Genomic DNA, 27852 nt, shown 5'->3' with positions numbered 1-27852 from the left:
GCTGTCATTAACGCCCTCGGCAATGCTGGACTGACAGCCAATCCCAAGAAGTGTGCAGTGGGTTTGGAGGAGGCCCGCTATTTGGGATACATTATTGGAAGGGGAGTAGTGAAGCCCCAGGTCACCAAAATCCGAGCTATCCAGAATTGGCCAAGACCCCTGAATAAAAAACAGGTGAGAGCCTTTTTGGGTTTGATAGGCTATTACAGAAAATTTGTCCCCAATTTTTCCACTAGGGCAGCTCCTCTCACAGATCTTACAAAGGGAGGAAAGTCTTCGGCTATAACTTGGACCCCGGAAGCGGAGATCGCTTTCCAGAACCTCAAGACAGCCCTGTGCAAAAGTCCGGTTTTGATTACTCCTAACTTTACGAAGGAATTTGTGGTTCAGACGGATGCGTCGGAAGTGGGCTTAGGTGCAGTGTTGTCCCAAGATGTGAATGGGGAAAAACACCCTGTAGCTTTCTTGAGCAGAAAGTTGACCCCAACGGAATGTAGATATGCCATTGTGGAACGTGAATGTTTAGCAGTTAAGTGGGCCCTCGAGAGCTTAAAGTATTATTTGTTAGGGCGGCAGTTTAGACTCTTAACGGACCATGCCCCGCTCCAGTGGATGGCTCGAAATAAAAAAAAGGAATGCAAGAGTTACCCGATGGTTCTTGGCCCTGCAGAACTTCAGATTTATAGTAGAGCATAGACCAGGTAGCCAACATGCTAATGCCGATGCTCTTTCTAGAGTCTACAGCCTGTTTGCCGAAGGTGCTCAACCCCACAAGTTTGAGCAGAAGGGGGGGGATATGTAACATGGTGCCAGTAAAACCTGCCAGGTTGGCAGGAAAAGTGATAGATGGTAGATATATATGTGTGTGTGTGTATATGTATGTATGTATGTATGTGTATGTATATGTATGTATGTATGTATGTGTATATATATATATATATACAGGTGAAACTCGAATAATTAGAATATCGTGCAAAGTTAATTTATTTCACTAATGCAACTTAAAAGATGAAACTAATATATGAGATAGACTCATTACATGCAAAGCAAGATAGTTCAAGCCGTGATTTGTCATAATTGTGATGATTATGGCTTACAGCTCATGAAAACCCCAAGAACCCCAAATCCACAACCTCAAAAAAGTAGATTATTACATGCAATCAATAATACAAGGATTGTACATAGAACAATATCGGACCTCTGAAAAGTACAAGCATGCATATGTACTCAGTACTTGGTTTGGGCCACTTTTGCAGAACTTACTGCAATTACTTTTGCACGATATTCTAATTATTCGAGTTTCACCTGTATCTATCTAGCATAAATTGCTTACAGATAGATGCAAAATTTTTCTTTCCTGGTCATATCCATGGCAGCGCTGACAAATGGATTATGGTCCCCTACCCCTAGCTGACAGGAATAATAAAGGGTTAACATGTAGTACCCTTAGCCTATATATAAGCCCCTCCTCTTCCCGAGTTTCCCAGTCTTTTTTGTTCCTGTCCCCCTAGGACAGGGTGCTATCTATTTGCAGATTTCTTTTGTTAGGGAACTGATCCTTTGTAGCTCCAGGGGAGTTCAGCCGCTCTCCCCTGGGAAGGCCACAGGACTCGGCCCCGAGCAAGGGTGTCCCTCTGCAGGCAGCGGACTGTGGGGCGTATGGAACCGGTGCTACTGGGGGTGACTAGCCGGGTCTTATTCCCCCCCTGACAGGCGCATTGGTTCGTACCTGCAGTCTGCAGGCTCTCCTCCGGTCCCGTGGCAGCGGCGGTGTGAGGGCAACACTGTGTGGGCACTCGCGGCTTCAGACGGCCATTGCGCATGCGCGCAAGATCTGCGTGACGCGTTTGGTGACATCACTCGAGGCCGGGAGCTGGCGCCAAATTCAAAAAATATATATATTTTTTTTATTTAGCCTGCTCTACTCCTCTGTGCTGTTCCCTCAAACTGGTGCCATAATGGATGTCGGGAAGGACCTCTCACCACGCAGATCCAGATCAGTGGAGCTGAGGTGAGACTAGAATATATATATTTTTAAAAAAAGATTGTGTTTTTTCTGATGGAAGTTTTTTGTCCACATTAAGCCCTGTGGAGATGGAGACCTCTGCTTCCTCGGGGAAGAAAAAGGCAAAGTCAGCCAGATGTCAGGCTTGTGATGCCAAAGCCATGGCAGGAAAGAAACTTTGTGAGGACTGCTTTAAGGAGGCAGCAGGCGCCTCAAAAACATTCACTGACATCTTGGATCTAATACCCAGGTCCTACAAACCCGGAAGGGAGTCCTCTCGATCTCGGGCATGGAGAGGGGGATCCGGCATCTCCAGAGCTGGGAGAGGCAGAAACTCGGGTTCCACCAAGTCCGAGAACACCTTATGAAGGTGTCGATCCCAGAGACATGAGAGTAGGGGCAAGACTGCTACTGTTCTCAGATCTCTGGGCAAGTTATATTGCGGATGCCTGGGTACTGAACATCGTCAGTGAAGGCTACAGGCTAGAGTTCCGCTCTCTACCCCCGAAGGGAGGTTTGTCGAGACAAAGTTGCCGGTAGAACTGGCAAGAAGACATGTTTTGTTGGACTATGTGCAAGTCCTGTTAGCCCAGAGGGCTATTATCTCTGTTCCAGGGGATCAGCAGTTTCTGGGCTTCTATTCCCATTTATTCCTGACGCCCAAAGCAAGGGGCGGTTGGAGATCAGTCCTGGATCTTCACCAGCTCAACCGCTTCATGAAGCTGAGGAAATTCAAGATGGAATCTCTTCGGACTATTATCAAGTGTGTCCGGCCAAATATGGGGATGGTGTCCATCCACCTGAAGGACGCATGCTTCCACATTCCGGTGGCTCCGGATCATAAGCAATTCCTGAGATTCTTTGTTGACCACAGACATTATCAGTTCAGGGCAATGCCATTCGGCCTCAGCACTGCTCCCAGAACCTTCTCGAAGGTTCTCATTGCTGTCATAGCGGAGATCCGAAAGCGGTGCATCAACATTTTCCATTACCTGGACGACGTGTTGATCCTGGCAAAATCAAAAGAAGAAGCGATCTTCATCAGGGAGTTCAGCATGAATACCCTGCGACGATTCAGATGGGTACTGAATTTGGAAAAGAGCAATCCAGAGACTGAGTTCGAAGGATCAAACAGAATTGGTCAGATCCCGCACACAGATCACAGCCGATTTTTTCATGAGCCTGCTGGGTTCCATGTCCTCATACATAGGCCTTACTCGATGGGCCCAGTGGAATATGAGGGTGGCTCAGAGTTCCTTCCTCAAGCAGTACAGATATCGGGACAAGAGGCAGCAGATCCGGATTTCTCGCGAGGTCAGCCGCTCCCTGAGGTAGTGGTCCCAATACCAGAATCTGCTTCGGGGGTTCCCATTGGGGAGGTCCCATGGGTCACCCCAGCGGGTTAGGCTGGGGAGCTCATCTGGACGGCAGATATGGGCAGGGAAAATGGCCTCAGGAATGGCGGAACAGGTCCTCCAATCTGCCCGAACTGAAGGCGGTGTTCCAAACCCTATGTTTCTGTCAGACCCAGGTGCGTTGCAGATGGGTCAGAATTCTGGTGGACAATGCCACGGTAGTGGCATACATAAATCATCAGGGGGAAACAAGGAGCCCCAATATGATGAGTATTCTGTCGCGGATGATGACTTGGGCAGTCCTGAATCTGGAAGGAATGAAGGCAGTGTACTTTCCAGGAGCCCAGAACCTAGTGGCGGACTATCTCAGCAGGAATCACGTGGACCCTACCGAGTGGTCTCTTTCTAAACGGATCTTCGACTGTCTAACTCGGAAGTATGACAGGCCACAAGTGGACCTAATGGCCTCTTACAGAAATCGTCAGGTCAACAGGTTCTTATTGAGAGGGTTCGACACAAGAGCGGAGGGCCAGGACGTCCTATCGCATCCATGGGATTGCACTCTGGCGTATATTTTTCCCCCGTTTTTGATGATCATGTCAGTGCTCCAGAGAGTGGAGCAAGAGAGGGTGACGGTCATTGCCATCATTCCTTATTGGCCCAGGCGGCCATGGTAACCTCTTCTGATGTCCCTGAGTGTCCAGGATCCTTGGAAGCTCCCAGTGTCAGGGGATCTTCTTTCTCAGGGGCCGATCTGACACCAGAATCCTCAGAGCCTCCAACTGATGGCATGGCTGTTGAGAGGGAGAGGCTGAGTAAGTCGGGTTTTTCTCAAGCAGTTGTGGATACAATGTTACGGTCCAGGAAGACGTCCACTTCGGCTTCCTACTACCGGGTATGGAATGTGTTTTCTGCAGTATTGATCCTTCCCAACCTTCACCGAGGGCTATCCTGTCTGCCCGAACTGAAGGCGGTGTTCCAAACCCTATGTTTCTGTCAGACCCAGGTGCGTTGCAGATGGGTCAGAATTCTGGTGGACAATGCCACGGTAGTGGCATACATAAATCATCAGGGGGAAACAAGGAGCCCCAATATGATGAGTATTCTGTCGCGGATGATGACTTGGGCAGTCCTGAATCTGGAAGGAATGAAGGCAGTGTACTTTCCAGGAGCCCAGAACCTAGTGGCGGACTATCTCAGCAGGAATCACGTGGACCCTACCGAGTGGTCTCTTTCTAAACGGATCTTCGACTGTCTAACTCGGAAGTATGACAGGCCACAAGTGGACCTAATGGCCTCTTACAGAAATCGTCAGGTCAACAGGTTCTTATTGAGAGGGTTCGACACAAGAGCGGAGGGCCAGGACGTCCTATCGCATCCATGGGATTGCACTCTGGCGTATATTTTTCCCCCGTTTTTGATGATCATGTCAGTGCTCCAGAGAGTGGAGCAAGAGAGGGTGACGGTCATTGCCATCATTCCTTATTGGCCCAGGCGGCCATGGTAACCTCTTCTGATGTCCCTGAGTGTCCAGGATCCTTGGAAGCTCCCAGTGTCAGGGGATCTTCTTTCTCAGGGGCCGATCTGACACCAGAATCCTCAGAGCCTCCAACTGATGGCATGGCTGTTGAGAGGGAGAGGCTGAGTAAGTCGGGTTTTTCTCAAGCAGTTGTGGATACAATGTTACGGTCCAGGAAGACGTCCACTTCGGCTTCCTACTACCGGGTATGGAATGTGTTTTCTGCAGTATTGATCCTTCCCAACCTTCACCGAGGGCTATCCTGGAGTTTCTCCAAAGGGGTATGGAGAAGAACTTGAGTCTCAGTTCCCTCAAGGTGCAAGTTTTGGCTATTTCAGCCATTACCGGGGGTAGGTAAGGTTAATCCTACCAGGAGGACCCTCTACCCATCTTGGGATCTTCCTCTGGTCTTGCATAAGCTATCGGGGCCCCCTTTTTGAGCCATTGGAGGAAGTCTCTCCACAATTATTATCCTACAAAACAGTTTCCCTGGTGGCCTTGGCTTCCAGGAGTTTCGGAGCTTCAAGCCTGCAGTTGTAACGAGCCTTTTCTCATCTTCCACAAAGATAGAGTGATTCTACGGACAGTTCCAGAATTCTTGCCTAAAGTGCATTCAGTGGAGAAAATCCGAGAGATTGTTTATTATCCCGGCAGGATCAAGGAAGGGGCTGGCAGCTTCTAAAGCCATGCTGAGAAGGTGGATTGTTTCCACAATCATTAATGCTTATCGAGCAGCAGGGATTTCTCTGCCGGAAGGAATCAGGGCTCACTCCACACGTGCTATGTCTTCTTCGTGGGCAGCAGCGGCAGGTGTTTCTTCAGACCAGATTTGCGGAGCTGCTACTTGGGCTTCCAAATCCACCTTTATTAGACATTATTACCGATTGGATGATAGAGCTGCAGTTAATTACCATTTTGGCAGAAGCGTGTTGCTTTCTCGCCATGGGGTCAATCATTAAATTATTTTTCAGCATGCATTACTGTGGTTGATTGGTTTTTATTTCCCACACTGACTTGGGTAATTACCATTTGTCAGCGCTGTCATGGATATGACCAGGAATATTAAAAATTGAATCACTCACCGCAATTTTCTTTTCCTGGTTATATTCCATGGCACCGGGAAGATGAGGGGCTTTATATAGGCTAAGGGTACTACATGTTAACCCTTTATTGTTCCTGTCAGGGGTAGGGGACGATAACCCATTTGTCAGCGCTGCCATGGAATATAACCAGGAAAAGAAAGTTCTTTGGTCTCAGTGATGTCAGCCTTGGTCAATTTAGGGACAAGAGTTCCTTGTCAGATGTTTAGGTTCTCTTCCCTTCAGTCCTGTCTTTCTTTGTTCCAGTCTCATCTCTTGTTTTCAGTCCATCTCTCCCAAACTTCTAACTTTTATCACCCAAAATTTTGGGAGGGGAAAGTCCTATCTTATCTCCACTATGACGTCACTGACCGTCTCACTTTACTCCAAATTTTACCCACAATTTGCCTGGAATTACCTGAAGGAGGCAGTATTGATCTGGGAATAATTTGAGATTTTTCTTTAAAACTTTTGCAACTTATCAGGAGATGACCTCTTGACCTGCTTTGTGAATAAAGATCAATTTCAAAGATAGCGAACTACCTGCCATTGGTTTCAGACATGCCTTAAACATTTGTCTCTTTAACTGCTTGCCGTCCGCCCATTGTAACAAAACGGAAGGACAGCAAGCTCCCTTTGGCGGGTTGCCGTAAATAAACGGCACTGAAACCGCCCTCCTAAAACTCACTAATGACAAAGGCCATTATTGGCTAAAGGATAAAAACAAAGGCCACTATTCCCTACTCTTGCTATTAGACCTTTCTGCTGCTTTTGATACGGTTGACCACCTGCTCCTCCTCAAAAAACTCCAGTCACTTGGGCTACAAGACTCTGCTCTCTCATAGTTCTCCTCCTACCTATCTAAGCGCTCCTTTAGCGTCACCTACAACTCTAACTCCTCCCCTCCTCTTTCTGTAAGGGTCCCCCAAGGCTCTGTCCTTGGACCCCTTCTCTTCTCTATCTACACCTCCTCCCTGGATTGAGACTTCCGGTTTAGTTAGAAGTAACAGGTTTGGCCGAGAAGGCTTTACTTTACCTGTGGCATTTACTTATCCAGCACGTTATTAATCCAGCACCTTATTAATCTGAGTTGCCCCACTCAATATGACCGCAAGCGGCGGCCATATTGAGTGGGGCAACTTGGTTAATAACGTGCTATATTAGTCTGAACCTAGTTAATTTTAATACTTTATGTTGTGTAGTATGTGTATAGGGAAATGCCGCAGGTGGCGCACGTGCAGTACTGCCTTCTCGGCCGAACCTGTTACTTCGAACTAAACCGGAAGTCAGATGGTTGGAGATCTTGAGGAGTTCGAGTTTTCGATAGAACAGTGGCTCACTTCTGGACATTGGTTGAGTCATCAATGGTTTCCTGGTATGTTCTTAAATGTCTGGCATTCAAGCTTGAGTTTTGTTCACAAGACAACATAACATCCTTCTATCTCTTCAAGTTGAAAGTAGGATATGTTGTATCTCCTTTTCAGTAGATATTTTTGGATCCAAACTCACAAAGATCTTCTGCGATAATATCTTTCTTTCCATTAGTAAGAAATCCTGGAACATCTTGCAACATTATTCCTGATGATGGACCGGGTTCAATGATGGGTTCTGTCCTGAACTGGGCACCAAGGACACTACCGTGTCTTTGGTAGTCATCAGCATCTTTACCAAATAAGGATCTGGTTTGGACCGTCAATCTTTAGCTATTGAAGAAACAGATAATATTAATACATATCCTCATCCTTTGTCCTGTCATCAACTCAAATGGTTATACGGGTCTAACTGCACTCTGTGTGCTGTTATTTCATTTAATTAGAAAAGTGGATTATAATGGGGAACATTGTTATGTTGCCTATTATAATCTATTTCTCTGATTTCTATTTCTATGATTAGACAGGGCCACTGTTCTATCAAAGTTTGTGACTAGGTTGGAATGTGTGGCCTTTCAGGACCGAACAGCTGTTCCAAGGCAGATCAATTCTCCTGCACATATGATTTGCGATGCCGATCTGCCCTGGAACAGCTGGGAAAGAGTTGGAATGCTTGACCTATTGGCGGTCACACATTCCACCGCCAAAAAACTGGGCGGGATTACATTGAAATGTGTGACCACGTCACCGGTCACACCTTGTAACGTAGTCACAAACTTTGATAGAACATCGCCATCAGTGGGGTATGGCAGAGGGGTCTGGGCAGCCTGGGGGGCCTCTTACATGAGTATCAGCTGTACCAGGGGCGACATGGCAGAGGTAACAGGGGAGGGGGTGAAGGAGGCCAGGCCCCAGCAGCAGCAGGTAAAAGGAGTTGGGACGAGGTACAGGGAAAGGGACCCCAGCGACCAGCCCACCTAAAGCCCTGCAGAGCCCACCATAGAGAGTCTCAGATGGGCTGTGCAGTATCTATGGTGTGCTCTGCAGGGTCACTCTCAGGCGGGCTCTGTGGGGTCTCAGGTAAGCCCAGAGTCCAGGGCATTACTAAGCAGTTGAGACACTGTTTTGCAATTATTTTATCACAGCACCAACACAGCGCAAAAACGATTTTTAACATAAGTCGCTTATTTACAGTTTTGTGCTCCTTCATTTTTTTACTGTTTCACAAAAAGGCGCAATTTTAAATTTACAAAATATTTGTTATCTATTAACTCAATACAGTTTTATCTTTTAGATCTAGTCGGAATTTTTTTTATACTTATTTTAGTGTGCTTTATCAACTGAATTGTATATTTTATCAGTTTAATATTGATTTGATAAACCTTTTCGCAATTATTGCAGGGCCTAAAAATTTAGTAGCACCATCTTTTTATTCTACCTGGTCTGTGCTTTCAGAAAATATATGGTTTATGGGGTCTTTACAAACTCTAGCAAAGCAGCAGTAGAAAATCAAAACAATGCCCATAGATCTAATCTCCAACAACTACAACTTTGCGTGGAAGACGGGAAAAACCGCAGCCGCAGGAATAATATAAGACTCAGGGGGATCCCTGAAGCTACCCAGGGCCCACATCTTCATGCTACTGTTACTGCTATACTTAACTCGGTGCTGGGGAAGCCCCCACTGAGACTATCGAGCTAGACCGAGTGCACCGAATAGCTGGTGCTGGTGTGGACCGTCAAAACTTTACTAAAGATGTGCTGTGCCGGGTCCATTTCTACAACATCAAGGATGAGATACTGAGACGGGTGTGGCGGTCGGGACCGGTTGACTTTGATGGGGCAACGATACAACTGATGCCTGATCTCTCGCACCTGACGCTGGCTATGCGCAGGTCGGTCAAGCCTCTCCTGGAGGTGATTCTTCAAGCTGGAGCTTCCTACCAGTGGGGTCATCCCTTTAGCATTCAGATTCGGAAAGTGTCCGATCAGTTCCATCTTCGCAATCCTGCTCAACTTACGGATCTGTTCCAGTTCCTCGATGTGGATCCCATTGTTGTTCCGGACTGGCTTGACCTCCCGCTTCTGAATGGCAGACCCGAGGTACCCTCTTCGCTCCCCCAGAGACGTAGACGGACCCGTTCTCGATCACTGCACGCTACTTCCCGCCTGGCTCCTCCATCGGTCAACGAGGGCTGAAGATCTCCCGGACAGTCTTTGCATCCCCCTATGGATCCCTGGATCCTTTATCGCATATCCTTTGACAGACGTTTATGTTTCTTATTGCTTTGATAACATGTGCAATTGGGATATGTTAAGCATATTTCTATTATGTCGGGTTGCTTTCTAATACTTTCATGCAGCTCTTTATTCTCAGTTGGGCCCTGGCCATCTCCAGCCTCCTCTCACCTCCTATACAGTTAATGGGCGAGTGAGGGGAGCTTGTAGATCCCAGCAGGTTTCCTAGGCCCCCTTTTGTTCATTTTGGAGGTTTGATTGATATGGGTTTATTGCTTCATGGTATTGTTTTGATTTTTGAGGTCATGGAGAGGGGTGGTCATGTTATCTTGGTCGAGCCCCGGTAGCACCTCTAAGACCGCTACTTCGACCACTTCCTCCCACGTAGGTTACACCTTTCCCGTAAGGGATAGGTAGGTTCTAGCAATTGCTAGGTGTTACCATACTAGAGGCAGATCTTCCTAGATAGATCAGTCTATCTCTCTTGTCTCCACTTCTTCTCTTCTCTTGCTATCCTCTGTACTGTCTTCTTCTACCTCTTTTCTACTGTTGGTCCTCCTCGCCTGCTATACACCTATTTAGTGTCCTTCCCTTTGTTTTTCCCACCCCCTCCCTTCTCAGGTGGGCCCTGGCCATCTCCAGCCTCCTCTCACCTCCTATACAGTTAATGGGAGAGTGAGGGGAGCTTGTAGATCCAAGCAGGTTTCCTAGGACCCCCTTTGTGCATTTTGGAGGTTTGATTGATATGGGTTTATTGCTTCATGGTATTGTTTTGATTTTTGAGGTCATGGAGAGGGGTGGTCATGTTATCTTGGTCGAGCCCCGGTAGCACCTCTAAGACCGCTACTTCGACCACTTCCTCCCACGTAGGTTACACCTTCCCCGTAAGGGATAGGTGGGTTCTAGTAATTGCTAGGTGTTACCATACTAGAGGCAGATCTATCTCTCTTGTCTCCACTTCTTCTCTTCTCTTGCTATCCTCTGTACTGTCTTCTTCTACCTCTTTTCTACTGTTGGTCCTCCTCGCCTGCTACACACCTATTTAGTGTCTTTCCCTTTGTTTTTCCCACCCCCTCCCCTCTTCCTCTTGCTTCCCCCTTCCCCTACCCCCTCTGCGATGGCTGCCACAAGCTCCACGGCTGTGGACTTCAGGATTTGCACCTACAATGCTAGAGGCCTCAATATACCCTCCAAAAGGGGCCAGATTCTGTATTCCATGCATAGGGCCAAGGTTCAGGTTGTTATGTTCCAGGGCCGCTCGGCTCTATCATACGCTAAACTACGCATACTCAAGAAGCACCTATCTGACCTTCGCCTAGTAGACGTTTGGCGGGTTCTTCACCCACTGACCAGAGACTATACCCACTACTGCACACCGCACCGGTCCTATAGTAGGTTAGACTACTTCTTTGCTTCACACTCTGTACTTGACTGGTCTCCGTGTTGTGTCATCGACCACGCTATCTGGTCTGGCCATGCTTCCGTGACACTTACTCTACAGATTCCCCCTCGAGAATGGATGTGGCGTCTTAATGAGTCTCTTCTTGCGGACTCAGTGTGTGCGCCGACTCTTTCGCTTGAGATCAGCCAGTTCTTCGCAGTTCACGCGGGGGACCCCACTCCTCTTCCAAATCAATGGGAGGCCCTTAAGGCGGTTCTTAGGGGCGTATTAATTCAGCATGGGTCCCGGTTGAAACGGAAACGTTCCCAATGCATCCGGCAGACTCTACAATCCCTTAGAGACCTCGAATCACGCCATGAAGGGTCGCCTGGCCACGAGGTTCTGCTCCAGATCTCCCAGACTAGACAGAAGCTATTGGGGCTCCTTGATCTCTCCACCCGTAGGTGACAAATTGGCATACCGTAGGTATGAGTTTGGGGATAAGTGTGGTAGGGCCTTGGCCCGGACCCTACATCCTAGGTCCACGCACGCCTTTGTTCCCCACATTAAGACCTCCTCTGATACGCTAGTCCACTCGCCCTCAGAAATCCAACTGGCCTTCGCGGAGTTTTATGAAGCACTGTACAACATAGAGGAGCCAAGTCGGCCTTCTTCGTCTGAGGGGGCCAGGGTGTCTTCCTATATTCAAGACACTGCTTTGCCTGTTTTGGAGGATCCTGTAGCGGAGGCTTTGGAGTCCCCTTTCACCTCGGATGAACTGAGCCTTGTTATTGGATCAGCGCCGGCGTGTAGGAGTCCGGGCCCTTACGGGTTCACAGCTAAGTTTTACAAACAGTATAAAGACACCCTGTCCCCGTTCCTCCTGAGAGTTTGTTTAATTCTATCGCACATGGATCAGAGTTCCCTGCCCAAACCCTAGAGGCCCACATATCGCTCATTCCCAAACCAGAGAAGGACCATTCCCTCTGTACAAATTATCGTCCCATCTCACTCCTGAAAATAGACCTTAAGTTCTTCTCTAAACTGATTGCCAATAGGCTCCAACCTCTCCTCCCTGGTCTGATTGACTCAGACCAGGTCGGGTTTGTGCGGGGTCGTGAGGCTAGGGATAACACCATCAAAACTGTCCTTCTTATGCAACATGCCCAAAAGTCTAGAACCCCTATGTGCCTCCTGTCGGTTGACGCCGATAAGGCTTTTGATCGCCTGAGTTGGCGCTTTTTCAAACACTCCTTGTTGCAGATTGGTGTCAGGCCCCTTATGCTCCGTAACATCATGGCCCTGTACTCTCGCAGCGCGTCCGGGTCAATGGCTCTTTGTCCCCGAGATTCCAGATCTCCAATGGCACCAGACAGGGATGCCCGCTTTCCCCCTCCTCTACGTGCTCACCATGGAGCATTTGGCTGTCGCCATACGCCAAAACGTGACGATTCCGGGACTGACGGTGGGGCCCATCCGCTCTAAGTTGGCGCTCTTCACAGATGATTTACTCCTATACGTGACTAGTCCCCATACGGCTATGCCCTCTATCTTACAGGAGTTTGCCAGTTTTGGTTTATTCAGCAACTTCAAAGTGAACCTTTCCAAATCAGAAATACTAAACGTATCACTGACGGCTAGGGAACTGCACGCACTTTAAACGAATTTTCTGTTTCGAATATGCCACACCTCTGTGAAATATCTAGGGGTCCACCTTTCCGAAGATCTTTCTCGGCTGTTCGCCCTGAACTACGACCTTCTCCTCTGGAGAACCTCTCTAGACTTGACAGGGTATGATCGGAAAAACATCTCCTGGTTGGGCAGGATTAATGTTCTTAAAATGGATGTTGTCCCCAGATTTTTGTACCTTTTCCAGGCACTGCCGATTCTCCCCCCATCGTCCTTTCTCAAAAACCTACAACGAATCTTCACAACCTTCATCTGGGGGTCGTCATGTCCTCGGGTGAGCTACAAAACCTTACCTTTTGCCTAAACACAAAGGGGGTGCGGTGGCTCCTGACATATGGATCTACCACGCGGCATCGCTCGTATTCACATCTCTGATTGGTTCCGTAGGGCTACTGACAAACAGTGGGTTCTGATTGAAGGGGCGATCGCAGATTCGGATCTAAAGGAACTTCCATGGATTCCCCCAGCTTCTCGTACTATGCCCTCAACCCCCTCTATTCTGACTCTTCATGCATTGCGCTTATGGGATAGGTGGATTTCACACTGTGGAATCTCCTCTTATGTTGGGCCCATGACCCGGCTTTTCAACAATCCAGCCTTTCCCCCGGCTCTACGTGGATGTTCTTTTGGGCGCTGGACTAAGGACTCCCATAGAAGATTGGTGGTGGCCATGCGAGAAAGCACGTCAGATTCCCCAGTCGGACATATGTGGCTGGCAATTTCATTCCTTTGTGTCCTCCTTCCCTCAGCCTGAGGCTCTGGAAGCGGAACCTACTGCCTTTGACTCCCTCCTCATGCAGTCCTCTCCCCCTTCCCACACCATCTCGATACTTTATTCTCTCCTCTCCGCCCTCTCCTCCCCAGGGCGTCCGGGTTATGCCCCGAAGTGGGAGAGTGAACTGAACCTCCCTATCAGCGAGGAGGAATGGGAGAGATCTTGAGTTCTCTCACACTCTCTTTCCATCGCCAGTAAGGCTCATGAGAAAAACCTAAAAATTCTAACCAGATGGTATAGATGCCCTACGGTGCTGCACAGCTACTATCCACAGGTACCAGACTCTTGTTGGCGTTGCCAAGCCTCCACGGGCCATATGACTCACATCTGGTGGAGTTGCCCTCCGATAAAGGAATTCTGGCAAAAGATACTGGATGTTTACCACAGAGTGACGGGTTCCGTGACCCCTAATGACCCCAAGATTGCCCTGTTAAATATGATACTAGGCTCCCTGAAATCTGTAAAAAGGGGACTCTTGCGACACTTTCTGACAGCGGCTAGAGCGTTCATCCCCCGCCACTGGTGTACGCCAGTTATCCCCACCTTGGCGGAATGGGCTTTGGAAATGGACCATATTGCGGACTTGGAACGATTGATGGCTGATGAACATGACCAGGGTACCAAATACACTGTCACATGGTCCGTGTGGCTCGACTCTCGGGCCTCGGCTGGGTTCTCGAATGATATCCTCTCCTAACTGCCGTGAGGTTCAGTGGCGCTGTGGGGGGTGGGGGGGAACGCCTCTGTGTTCATCAGTGTGGGCTCTTGTCCTGCAAGACCCCACCGCTGCGAGATGTCCTTTCCTTCCCCTGACCCTTCCTTGTCCTCCTGTTTCCCTTTCATCCTTCTACTACTATCCTACTATCTGTATTTTTGTACTTGAGTCTTTCTAAGTTTCTATGTCTCTACCTGGTTCTTGTACCTTCCATTTTTATAAGATGTTTTGTTTCCAATGGTACACATTGGGAGTATTGTATACTCTTGCTCTACTGGTATTTCAATACTATAAGATGGCTGGCATGGGCCAATGTACCCTTCCATTAATGTTGGTTAATATGATTGCTTCCGTTATGGAGGCTGAATTATTGCAATGCTCCTGACATGAATGTTAATACTTGTTTATTTACTGAACTGACGTGAAAACTTAAGTGGGCCTTGCACCTGGGTATGCCATTGTCACATGCTACGTTAGGAAACATGTTCTTCTCTTACAAATCCATGCTGTTTCGGGCTAGCTAACATGTTGGGATGCTATGCTCTGTGAATGTATGTACGTCTGTTTGTGTAAAACCTTCAATAAACACTTATTGGACTTGCGCTCCATTTTTTACAATCTGATACATAATATATCCATTTCTCAATGTATTTTAAAGTTAAATACTTGTAATCATGCTTACAAATGCTATACAATAATTAAATCGGTGCCTACACTCAGAATTCCAATCCAAACTGTATCCCATAAATATATGTTACCAAATATGGGAAAATACACACTGTATCATTAATATTAAATAAATCTACACTGTCATTTTAAAAAAATTGCATTATGTAAATTCTTTTTTCTGCTTAATATTGACTATTTTTTAACCACTTGAAGACCATGATGTTTCACCCCCTTCCTGACCAGGCCATTTTTCAGTATTCAGCGCTGCGGTACTTTGACTGACGTTTATTCCGTCATGCATCGCTGTACTGAAACGAATTTCATACCATTTTTTGGGGACAGATAGAGCTTGCTTTTGGTGGTATTTAATTACCACTGGGGTTTTTATTTTTTACTATATAACAAAAAAAGTACCCTAAATTTTGAAAAAAAAACATGTTTCCCTATAAAATGTTATGAAACATTTATTATCACCCCAATTTTTTGGTACAATATAAAAGACGGGGTCACGTCGGGTAAATAGATACTAAACATGTCAAGCTTTAAAATTGCGCGCGCCCGCGAAATCGCAGAAAATGACCGCAACCAAAATTGGCCATAGGCGATGCTTTAAAAGTTTTTACCGCTCATCAGTTTAGTGTTATCAGTGATTGATGGCCCTAAAATTATTGCACTCATTGCGACGTTTGCGGCGATATGTAACGTGCTGCATAATGGGCGCAATCGTGGTTTTCGTACATAGGCGCACCCGATGCATGTTTGCGTGTGTATGAAGGGTGGGGGACTTTAAAACATTTTTTGTGTTGTTTTTTTATTATTATTTGTGAATATTTTTTTAGCTTCTTTATTTTTTTATGCTTTAATTTTTATTTTTTTTTAGACTTAACTTTATTGCTATCACATAGGGGACTAAAAAATCCCCTATGTAATAGCCAGTTCACCAAACAGGTCCTCTTTATGGAGACATCAGGGGTCTCCAAGACCTCTGATGTCACCTAGGGACCCCCACAGAAGCTGATGAAGCAGAGATCTGCTTCATCAGCTTCTCTCCGGTGTTCTGCACCGGAGAGTGACACTGAATGCAGGAAGTGATGTAATATACATCACTTCCTGCATTTGGGGACAGGAAAAGAGATCAAAGGGAGATCGAGTAATGATCTCCCTTTGTTCTGCTGTTAGAGCGTCGCCGTGCCGGTCCCAGCTGCACTGGCCACAGCGGATTACGGGACCGGCAGCGGCGGCGAGGAGACAGCGGACATAGGTACGGGGGGGCGCACACCCACAGCTCCTGCAAGCGATCGGGCGTCTCACCTGCATGCTCACAGTTTTCCCTCTCATGTGCGCGCTGAGCGCCGCACACGAGAGGCGGAATGGGCAGGACGTCTTAAGACGTCCTCCCGCTCCTAGCAGACTCCCGTCCGGCCGTTCACAAATGGCCATGGACGGAAGGTGGTTAAGACGGATTGGAAATTTGAGTGAAACACCAATAGAATATAGATGACAAAAAACAATCTGAATGGGACTCTTTTACAAAAAAACAACTGAAATTAATAATTTCATGAATCCCTGGCTCTTCATACGATCGAGCCAGGTGTTATTGCTTATCAAACCCAACCATTACTAACGACCACTTCAGACAACCATGTGGAATATATCACCTTTGGTGTCATTCCTTCACCTCTGTTCCCCATTGTTCTGGGACTACCTTGGCTGATACTTCATCAACCAGCTTTCCAATGGAACAATAGTTCACTGGAACTAACGCCTTCATATTGTCTTCAAACATGTTACCCTACCAATCCAATTCTTAAACTGTCGACAGATCAGTTACCCCCACCATACCAGGACTTCTCCGATGTGTTCAGCAAAAAGAAGGCAGATGTTTTACCACTACATCGGACCTACGACTGTCCCATTGATCTACTTCCTGGCAGTAGTATCCCTGTGAGTCGCATACAGTATCTCACACAAGTGAATACACCCCTCACATTTTTGTAAATATTTTATGATATAATTTCATGTGACGACACAGAAGAAATGACACTTTGCTACAATGTAAAGTAGTGAGTGTACAGCTTGTATATCTGTGTACATTTGCTGTCCCCTCAAAATAACTCAACACACAGCCAATAATGTCTCAACCGCTGGCAACAAAAGTGAGTACAACCCTAAGTGAAAATGTCCAAATTGGGCCCAATTTGCCATTTTCCCTCCCCGTCCAGTACCGCAATGCTGTGCGGAATTGCAGCGCGACTTAATAACCGAGGATAAATGTGGGTCCTGAGGTTACACACCAACTTGATGTTCTCCTTGCAAACTGAAAAACCTCTGCTATTACCCCCATTGTCTTGCAGGCTACATAAACAGAACAATTTCCCCACAAAATGAAGCTTTTTGAAAAAAGACAGAAGTAGCTGGATTGGAGAGTCAGTTGACTTTCCAATCCAGCTACTTCTGTCTTTTTTCAAAAAAAGCTTAATTTTTTGGGAAATTGTTCTGTTTGTGGTAAAGGATTTTGGTTTATGGGTTATGCTAAAATGCTTCAAATGAGCTCAGCAAACTGGTGATGTTGTTTTCCTCTATTTGTTCTTTGTGACAAGGCTTATGAAGTTGCTCTCTCATCTTACCCAACATAGTAATTGTGGCTGATGCCTGCTGGGTTTTTTTTTTTAGTAGCTTATGAATATTGGTAATTTTTCAACATATTTTGCCCTTCTGGTTCTGTCACAAGTGATGACTGAACCGGAATAGTGTCTACATCTTTCTCCTCCGCATTCAGTTCCTCTTCTTTGTTTGAAATATGCATACTATTCTAACTTTCAGCAATGTTTCCACATATTCCAAACTTAAAAAAAAAAAAATTCAAATACCAAAAAATTGTTAGTTGTACTTTTTTTGTGGTTTATGGTTGTGTTATTTAACAGTGGTATACATAATTGTGTTTTTCTTCTGCCAATGACCACCTTAGTCCCTATAGGAGAACGTTTTTTTTATTAATATCAATAGTTTTCACATATCCTAACATATGTCCTAATTGTTTCACACTTTCTCTGTTTCTTGAGACAGTTCATCTACTTTTATTACTTTCTCTCATTCTCTTCATTCTTTGTGATGTCTTTGTTTGGTTCATCCCATCTTTCAACCAGTTCACCGATGGGCGATATTGGGTGTATTCTCCCCAACCCTGTCAGATGTACTCTGCCACTTCATCCATTGATTCTGTGAGTGAGTACTACTAATGCATTGAAGCAATGCAGTGTTCACTCAGTTTAAGCCCATGTGGTCAGTTTAAAGCAATTTTTTTCTTTTTGTATATCAAAAATGTTTGTTTCTTATACTTGTTATACTTAATATCGTAAATGTAAGTATGATGTCCTTTAATGGTCAGCTCCAAAAATATATGTACCATATTATTTCACAAATCCTGCTGAAATACAGGACATATTTATATAAACTCACATGCATTTAATTTTTAAAAAGGAGAAGCAAGATTACATAAGATATATTTTTAGAGTTAGCTACTGCCAAACAACAAGGTTTCTTGTTCAGTATAAACACATTTATCATAATGTCATTAAAATAATACCCTATTTATAAATATATAGGTGTATGATTATATGACATTTCCTGACAGTTGGTGCAAACAATGTTTTATGTTTGTATAAATGTCATTGTTGGCTGACTAATTTTGCTTGCTTGTACACATTCTAAAGTTGAATCTATAGCTATCATGGTGTCATTGTTATTTCTTTGTTTTAATGTAAAACACAAGGAGAACAGAACACAATGCATATGTATGGTATGGTTCAACATCAGTACATAATCAGAAAACCAACATCACAGTATGTCCCCACATCATACATATATTACATAAAGAGAGGGTCCACATTGGCATGTTGCATCGCATGTAATTTTTCCACGTGTCCCTCATACCCTCTCCTAAAGGTCAACTTTAGGAGAGGGTATGAGGGGATCAGTGGATAGGAAAGGGGAAAAAGGGGGGTGGGGGAAAGTTACAGAGAAGAAGGTAGAAAAAGAGGCTTAAAAAATGAGACATAAAGGGCGAGCTTTAAAAAGTAAGTCCACCTATAACGTCATAGCCACCTGGTAATCTTGAGAGGTGGTGTAACTGATCCACGCAAACCAGACTGTATGAAAACTCTCTTGTCTACCATATAGGGAGACTGTCAGGTCTTCCATTAGTAAAATGTAATTTACTCTCTAAACCACTGCCCTCTGCCCTTCTCTCTTTTTTTTACTATCCCCCCATCTCTCGGTCTTCCTACTCTTCTTTTTCCCTTTTAACCCTTTGCCTCTCTCTTTCTCCTTCCCTCTCTCTATGCCCACCCTATCTATTTTTGCCCCCTCTCTTTCTCTCACTTTCTCTTCCTTCTCTCTGTCACCATCTCTCTCTTTGGGTCCCCCTCTATTTCTCTAAAAGCTTTTCATCCATGGTAGTGCAGACTTTTGTTTACAGTATAATCCACAAATGTGTGATTTAATTTGTTGTATTACTTTTCTATATCCTGTATTTATTTTCCTTTTTTCCTTGGTGCTTCCATCCTTACCTGGTTTGCATTGCTTAGCCTCCAGATGAACAGAGCTGGGTGTATTCCCCTCTCCACGCTAACACACAGATCCAGCCCATCTCAGATGAAGAAACAGACACAGTAAGTTACTTAAGAAATGGTGCATGTGCACACTGCCACATTAAATTATTAAAGCAATAACAATGGCAAATTGATTGTTGCCTTAATTAGATTTGTCACTGGTTCATTTTTAATAAAGTTACATTTGTATGTTAAAAGGATCTTAAACTAATGTTATAATTTGAAGAATGCAGTTTCCATTTATAAATCTTAGAATTTATTTTACTGTCTTGAATGTAAATAACTAAAATGCCAATGATTCATTTAGCTTTTGGTTTATTGTTTTAAAAGGGGTGTATGCTTCCTACTTTGGCCATATGCTTAAACAGAAGATATCTGTCTTTAAGATAAAAAAAAAAAAAAAAACTGCTGCAGAAACAAAGTGCCGGCAGCTAGAAGTGCCTGCAGATATGGCCAAATTCCAGACCAACCTCGCAGGCAAAGCTCCAACACAGAACCCAGATCTGTTGGGCTTTGCCTGTCAGATTGGCCCGGCATTCCGCCCTATCTGCTTTTTGAGGCTACTTCATGTGTGGGCAGGTACATCTAGGTACCTGCAACTTTAATTGTGCTGCAATTTTGTTACTTTGTTTTAAAGTAACAAGTACTTTTCCCTTGCAAAGTACTTTGTCTTTGCAAGGGAATTTTCTCTTAGCTTAGTGAATGTGGTGAAAATATACTCTGCAAGGCATGTCTAATCATGAGCAAAGTGAATAAAAAAAACAGTATTTTGCTTGCACATGATTCAATTATGGAAGTCAACAGAGCTCTACCCCATTCAATAGGGTATAGAAAAAAAATCAGAAGATATGCGCCGCACTAATAAATATATCAATCCCTATACATAAGTAAAATCACATCAATAGATATCCACAATTTGTATCACAAATAGATAAATAGTGAAATAATGAAAAGATATTTTGCCAAATAAATACTATATGGCCAATAATGTTCATACATCAATCTCCTAATTAAAACTTCTGCAGTGCTAATAAATGCAGTCCACAACTTGCATGTGTTTATAAAGCCAAAGAGCTGATGTGCATAAACAAATAAATATAAAGTGAAAAGTCCTCCTTGTATCAGTAGTGCTCCCAGATCCCAGGTGCCTGTGAGACATACAATGCACTCACCAGATATCTGTGACCATGTAAAAACAATGGTCAATAAGGTGATAAGGTGATAAAGTAATAATGGTGAGTAATCTTCCTCCCGTCCTCGATGGGGTAATGGCTCATGACCCATCACTAATCCTCTTTACGGAATACTTCTGGCCAATGCCGCTCACGAGAGGAATCCCGTTCCCAAGAGAAGATAACAAGCAAATAGTGTAGTATGCAAAGATAGGTTTTTTTATTAAAATGGTTAAAAACACTACCACAGATTCTAGAAAGCAAATGCCATTCATATATAAAAACCATCAACCGATCCTTCAAACTAACTGGAACAGGTAACTTCCTGCTTCCTTTGACTTAACCTCAGTACCCAGGAAATTACCTGTTCCAGTTCGTTTGAAGGATCAGTTAATCGCTTTAATATATGAATTTTCTGGGATCCTTGATGTCAAGGCTGGCTCCGCCGATTTATTGTCATGCAGTGACAGGCCACTGTCCTCAAATGACCTGACAACACATGGGTTGAGCCAGCTGTGACATCATGGCTGACTCTGCCCATTTGTTGTCATTCGGCCAGCACCTGTCAATTTAATTTTGCGGCGGGAGTTCATCGGGTCATCGGGCATTGGGTTTTTTTTTTTTTATTTCGATGAGTCAGCGGCATCGTGGATATCACTGGACAACGTGATTGACCTTGGATTACCTCGTAGGATATTTGTTTTTCATTGTTTTTTTTTTTTTTTAATTAAAGGATTAGTTAAAAACTTTGACTGTTTTTTGTTCAATTAGTATTTTTTCTACAAGTCTGGTCTCTTTATTTACTTTTTTGTTAACCCTTTAGTGAATGAGTAGAGGTAAAATAATCCCCCTTTACCGCAGACCCCCCCACAACCACCAGGTCAGGATTGTGGGGAAGAGGCCCTCGTCACCATTGGCATGGGGACAAAGTGCTTTTCCAGGGAGGACCCCTGAAAAAGCACCCTCCCAATGGCGAGGGCATGTGGCCTGGTATGGCGGGTGGCGCTCGCTCACTTTCTGTTCTTCACTTTGGCTCAGCCGAATGCTCTGAGGCTGTTCGGCTGAACTTAAGTGAACCGAAGACAGCAATAAAACATGACAGGGTTATTGCTTCCCTTTTTTTTTTACTGAAACAAAAACGGAAAATTGTATCACACTTAAGCTCCGCCCCTTATCCCTACCACAGGACCAGTAACAATCTATAAAAAAGAGAGCGAGACTCCCCCTGCATTCTTGTAACTGTGCGTCGACAAACAGGGTGGGAAGTATGCTGCCATCGATTGGCACCAGGAAAGGAAAATTACTGGTAAGTATGATACAATTTTCCATTTTCCTGGTGCCTTCATGGCAGCATACAAACAATAAATAACAAGCTGACAGGGTGGGCAAAAGTGATGCCAAAGAAGACATTCCATTGAGCAAAAGACGCCTGGACAGTCCGTCATCCAAAATCCACTGTCGTCAGAAGGCCCGGATCAATCCCGTAAAGCCTGAAAAAGGCATGATGGGAGGACCAACTAGCCGCCTTGCAAATGGGTCCGATCAGAACCCTGGCCCGTGAAGCCCACGAGGTTGCCACAGCTCTCACCACATCCGGCGGCCACCTACATATCAGCCAAAAAGCACTCTTCTTCTTTTTTTTTTTACTCACGCGTTCGGTGGTCCCTTCCTTAAAGCGGATGGCTGTTCTTGCAATCGTGGTGAACGGCTCCTGCCGAAGGAAGGAAGCGACTATCAGGCAGGGATCTGCAGTGAAGGCTGAAGAAAAAACTCCAGAAATACGCGACAGCAATAAACGAGATCCAGGCTCTGAAGGCCAAAGGACTGCTATGCCGGCCTCACTCGTCTATATACGGATCCCAATTAACCCCCTCAAAAAATCTGCCCCCTCCTCTTTAAAATTGCAAAAAAGGGCAATCTCGCCCATAACAAAGATGGCGGTTGTGGCCTCAGTTGCGGGCGGCACATGCGCAATTGGCGACGGCGTGGGCACAGCAACATCACCCACTCTCCGGTAAAACAGCCGGAAAGAGCGGGCACCGCACCTAAGAGGACCAGGGCAGCTGCAGAGACGGGTCCCCACAGCTCCATGCTGAGAAGTAGAGCCATGGATGACCCAGGAGAGGCACCAAAAGTCGGGAGGTGAGGACCGTGGAAAAAGGAGGCAAAAGAAAGATTTAACAATAAGAAGAAGAAAAAAAAGCAAGAAACAGATCCCTATCTGGGCTCCTGTACAATAGCCCTGTTGCTCACCACCACACCGCTTGTAATCCTATTCAGGATATATGCAGGACACCACGCACCCCCAAGAACTGCCAGAAGGGTCTCCCAGTCCTAAAGGCGCATTTAGCATCCGAGGAGCCGGGACCACACCTGGGAGAGGCTGAACCCAGGCAGCCCTGCGTCACTTCATGACCCAGAGGTAGGGACGACATAACTAGTCTCAGGTATAGACAAAAGGAAAAAAAAGAGAGTGCAGGGGGAGTCTCTCTCTCTTTTTATAGATTTTTACTGGTCCTGTGGGTAGGGCTAAGGGGCAGAGCTTATCGTTTGCATGCTGCCATGAAGGCACCAGGAAAACTTATTTTATTGCAGACACTTTGACCATGCAAGAGAGTTCTCCCATCACTCTCTGCCCTGATGGGAAGTGTAGGGGGTAGGGGGTATGCCTACATACTTTGTGCTGAATGGTGTCCAATTTTCTCATCTTGTGCTCAACTAGTTGCATTGTTTTATTCTTCTATTGGTTGACCTTATCGAAAAGCAAAAAAAAAAAATAGTTCCAGCCTACAGAGAAAGTAGGAATGATATCATTGTTACCAGAAAAATAGTGAGATTCAGCTTTACCTTCAAATGTCAGATTTCCAGTCTGAGTTTTCTTAGCTGCTGTTTAGGGTTTGCTAGAGAACAGTGACCTAAAGAAGGAGCAATGTGCAGCAGGAGCAAATGCATGGTTTACTTTAAGATCATTAAGAGTAAGTCAGAGTCATGGTCTGTTTATGTAACCCCATCATGTAAAGAAATATATACTGCTTAAACATTTAAGAAGTTACAACTTTAAAATTGACCATATCAGTGGGCTATATCTTACTGTTTATATCTGTTAATGCTTGAGAAACATGTAAAGCTTACAACCCTAAGTAAATTATACCAAGATGGGTAAACCTCATAAGGGACTAATACCTAGAATTTGCCACTTAATTAAACTAAATTCAATGTGGAGCAATTGAGGCTTTTTCCAAACTTGTTTTAATTTTTTTACAACCATTGCTCAGAGTTATTTGCCAGTTGGATTAGGTGCTCCCCTGTAGCAATATGTTTTTCTGTGTCTCCTGCTGTCAGCCATTGCAAGGAGCTTTACTACTACTGTCTGGGGTTCCAGATCAAGTTAGGAATGCCCTTGCTATGCTATTGAATTGAATGATTGTTTATAATAATATTATTATTAATGATAATAATTATTAAAAATAATAGATTGTTGTTTTTGGCCTGAGTGGGGTATAGCAAAAAAAAAAACTTTTTTTTTTTAAAAATAATTGTCAAAAGGCATTCATTAACTACACTGTTAGAGCTTGTCTGACCACCAACAAAGTCTGTTAACCACAGACTTTAGACCTGAATAACGCACCTCTAACTATCATAAGATGCCACTCCCCAATTAAAGCAATGGTTTGTGATGTTTTTAAAGTGTATCTATACCCCAAACTTTTGCTTTTTAGTTTTAGATAAAATGAGCAGAAGCCTGTCGGGTTTTACTGCTTTTGAGACATTTCCCCTCGCATTCTGTTCTGGGAACATCCTTTTACCAGACCAAAAGTGAGGGAAAATCTACAACAGGGAAACGCACAACAATAAAAATCTGACATAGGTTCTACTATTCCCTACTTTTAAGAAAATGCTGTTATTAGAAGAGTTTTCCTCATTTTCTTTCTAGGTGATATCCTTTTTAACAGACAGAAAGTGAAAATATCCAATGTGTCCTCCGATGGTAATAAAACCTGACTAAAGCTGGCCATACACTGGCAGATTTTCAAACGAACTTTCATGAAAAAAAATTCCATTAGAACACTCGATAATGCTATGAGAGATTTGTAGAATGTTGTTAAAACTTTTGTTTGATGTTAACATTCAGTTTTGGAACGAATGGGGTTTCTTAAATGAAAACCACATTCACGGTTAGAATTTCATTCATTCTTGATCTTGAAAAATTTTTGATCGAGCTCCTTGATTTTTTTCATCAATATGGTCGAAAAAATCAATCATGAATGTAACCACGTTAAACGCTTTATTCCGTCATGCAACGCTGTACTAAAATTAATTTTATACCATTTTTTAGGGACACATAGAGCTTTCTTTTGGTGGTATTTAATCACCACTGGGGGTTTTATTTTTTACTATATTAAGGAAACATTACCGAAAATTTATTTTTTTAAAAACAACTTTCCCCTATATTAAATTATAGAACATTTTCTAATAAAAGTATACAGAAATTTGGTACTGATTTATGAAGCAAGATAACCCTTTAACCTCTACCATTATCCAATTCACACCACATCTGTGGAATATAAAAAGTTATATGATAATTTCAGAATAAACCTTACATTTCCCGTTTATAGCTCAGAACTTTGGTCTCTTTTCAGCCGAGTGGTTATAAACAAAGCAACAAAAACGACACTGGCGCGTCCAACTGCGAAATGGCCAGCTCAAATATTAGAAACACTGAAGAGGCAGCTCCCATAGGTCAAATAGACTGCCAATCTGAGAAACAAAAACGAAAAAGGGCGCCTCCATAGTGTAAAAATGTAATTTAATAATAAAACACGCAGCTTTAGGCTGTACTTACAAAAAGTCGGTAGAATAAAAGCATGTGGAAATCGAGCTTATATACAAAGGTCAAAAGGTAAGATGTTGTCCTTTGGAATAGTTTTCATATGGATTTTCCATCCTGGCTAAATTGCTATAAAGTGAAACTACAACCTCCTATCCCTCACAGCCAAGGAAGGTGCCATCTAAGCCTCTATATGGATTGCAGTTGCCATGGTGCTGTACATGTGCTCAACTATGACACCAGACATTTGAGGGCTTGAAATTCATGTCGAGAGCAGAAAGAAGCATACTGGCAACCCTCACAATTGACATGCCTTAAAAGTACCTGTTTTGGGAAACATTAAATTGGTGGCCAAAGTTCCTCTTTAATGTCTATGGGCACATTAAGCTAGTTATCTGTTCTCCATTGTTCTGACATTAGGGGTGGAATGTGAATTATATGCAGCTAGGACACAGAGGGCATGGTCTATTGACAACAGCCTGTAAAAAGGAGTTTTTTCTATTTGTAAAATTGACTATGTGACTGTAAAATATTTTTGGTTGCAGCATATAGACAACTCTGACATTTTCCCATTTGTTCTTTAGATTGACATGTGTAACCTTGGTAACAATTACTTTTTTACATTAAATGCTTGAAAAAGTAGTTAATATATTATATGATGGTTAATTTTGTGTTTTTCAGTAATTACTATGCAGATCTTTGAAAAAAGATGAATATACTATTACCTCCATATGAACCTACCCCCCCGGAGTAAACAGACGAAGTCAAGGTCTTCAGAAATCTGATCAGCCTGCAGTGTCTAGGCCACTGCTTTCTGTCTGTAGTGTTCTAAACTGCTAAAATATCAAGTGGTTAACCTGTGGATTTAAAACTCCCTCTCCCAAAAAGGTGAATAACTGATCCACAGGTACACTGCAGATGCAAGATCCAACATTTGGTTTTATTTTAGGAAAACCAAGTCTGCTGCTACAACCATTCATAAAAGCAAATGGATGACAACTGCAACACTCTGCTACTATAATTTATCTAGCTGAAAGAGAGCCATTTCAATGTTTGTTTTCTAATGTTACAGCTCTGGTTGCTTACAGTATTATAAATGCAATAATTGATTTGCATGTATGTTTTTGTCTGTAACATTTATTTTATTCCCTTTATGACAATGTTATTGTTTTATTTATATAAACTTGTGCAGCTTGTAGATCACTTTTTAAGGTAAGGTTTTAAGTAAAGTTTTTTTGAGTTTTATTAGGGTCAAATACAGTGAGCCTTATATATGAAATTGTCTGTAATATTTGAGTTGTCCATATTCCCCCAGCTACCATATAGTCTTTAATTTAGTTCAATTAATTTTCTTTAACTTTCAAATTCACACTGGAAGAGATATGGCTGATATGTGTCAACAACGACAATTCTGCACTAACAATATACACATTGAATGGATGTCTCAAGCTTCAAGCTATCATAATTGTTAAGAACACCGGTACATGAATTACAAAGGGAAAGAAACTACCACTGCCAGGTAGCAATCCATGGAAGGTGACAGAGTAAATATGCAATATATTTGACAAGAACAAATATTGGATATTTAGTTCACATAAGTTTATTTAATACTGGAAAGCCACAGTGACCTCTAATACTCATTGGAGCACCGATAATCCAGTGTTAGCCTGCTCCTGCAGCAATAGATGACTTCTGTAATAGCAGGTAATTGATAACGGTTATACTGTAAGTAAGTGATCTTTTGCTGCAGAAGTATATGGGTTTGGGGTGGAAGAAATAATGTAGCTCAGGCCCCTCCAACCTGATCCAGACTAACCATGAAGAAAATAAATGATATTTTTTTAACATTGCAAGAAAAAAAAATCTTCCTATTCATCTACAGATCCCAAAAATACTCTGAATGGCATTGTAGCCTATTGCTTGTGCGTTTAACACAAGTTTCTGTCCATGCAAACCTGACTTGATCATATCTTATTGTCACACTAAAGATCTACGTAAACAGATTGCACTGTGAAGTTGAAAGGTGAAAAGTAGCTCTCCTAAAATTAAAAAAATATAGTTTTTATACATTGCATAAAAGACCATCAGTTTCCATGTAATTGGGAAAATCACATGGAAATGCATTTTCTTTCATATTTTTTTCTGTATCTTCTTAACCCGTTGCCATTCGCCCGTTGTGAAAAAATGGACGGCAAACTCACATGGGCAGGTTGCTGTAAATAGACGGCTTTTTTTCTCTGCTATTGCGCGCGCACAGGCAGAAAAAACTTGCACGCTCAGCAGAGCCGTTACTGGCTGTTTGACATACAAACGATCGGCATATCCCAGGATCCGCTACCCCATCTGCGGCCCGGGACCTGCTCGGGAGGGTGTCAGGAGGAGTATGGGAGGAAGATCAGCATGTGCTGATCTCCCTCCATACTGTGAATGCGGAAGTAATGTGTAAT

General features: G+C 43.9%; 1 protein-coding gene across 1 annotated transcript in view; it reads left to right on the top strand.

The window, feature by feature from the left end:
- The window catches only part of PIP5K1C (phosphatidylinositol-4-phosphate 5-kinase type 1 gamma), a 173865-nt gene extending 147689 nt beyond the window's left edge, over nucleotides 1-26176 (top strand). The window contains exons 17-18 of the mRNA XM_018565350.1: nucleotides 19382-19465; nucleotides 26087-26176. Of these exons, the coding sequence (XP_018420852.1) occupies nucleotides 19382-19465; nucleotides 26087-26089 (87 nt within the window). The 3' untranslated portion in view covers nucleotides 26090-26176. The remainder of the gene's footprint in view (nucleotides 1-19381; nucleotides 19466-26086) is intronic.
- The last annotated feature ends 1676 nt before the right edge of the window (nucleotides 26177-27852 follow it).

This window comes from Nanorana parkeri, unplaced genomic scaffold (genome assembly GCF_000935625.1).
Source record: "Nanorana parkeri isolate BGI_ZX_2015 unplaced genomic scaffold, ASM93562v1 scaffold836, whole genome shotgun sequence".
In the NCBI taxonomy this organism is placed as follows: domain Eukaryota; kingdom Metazoa; phylum Chordata; class Amphibia; order Anura; family Dicroglossidae; genus Nanorana; species Nanorana parkeri.
The sequence above is the reverse complement of the archived record's forward strand: the minus strand, read 5'-3'. Positions and strand labels throughout refer to the sequence as shown.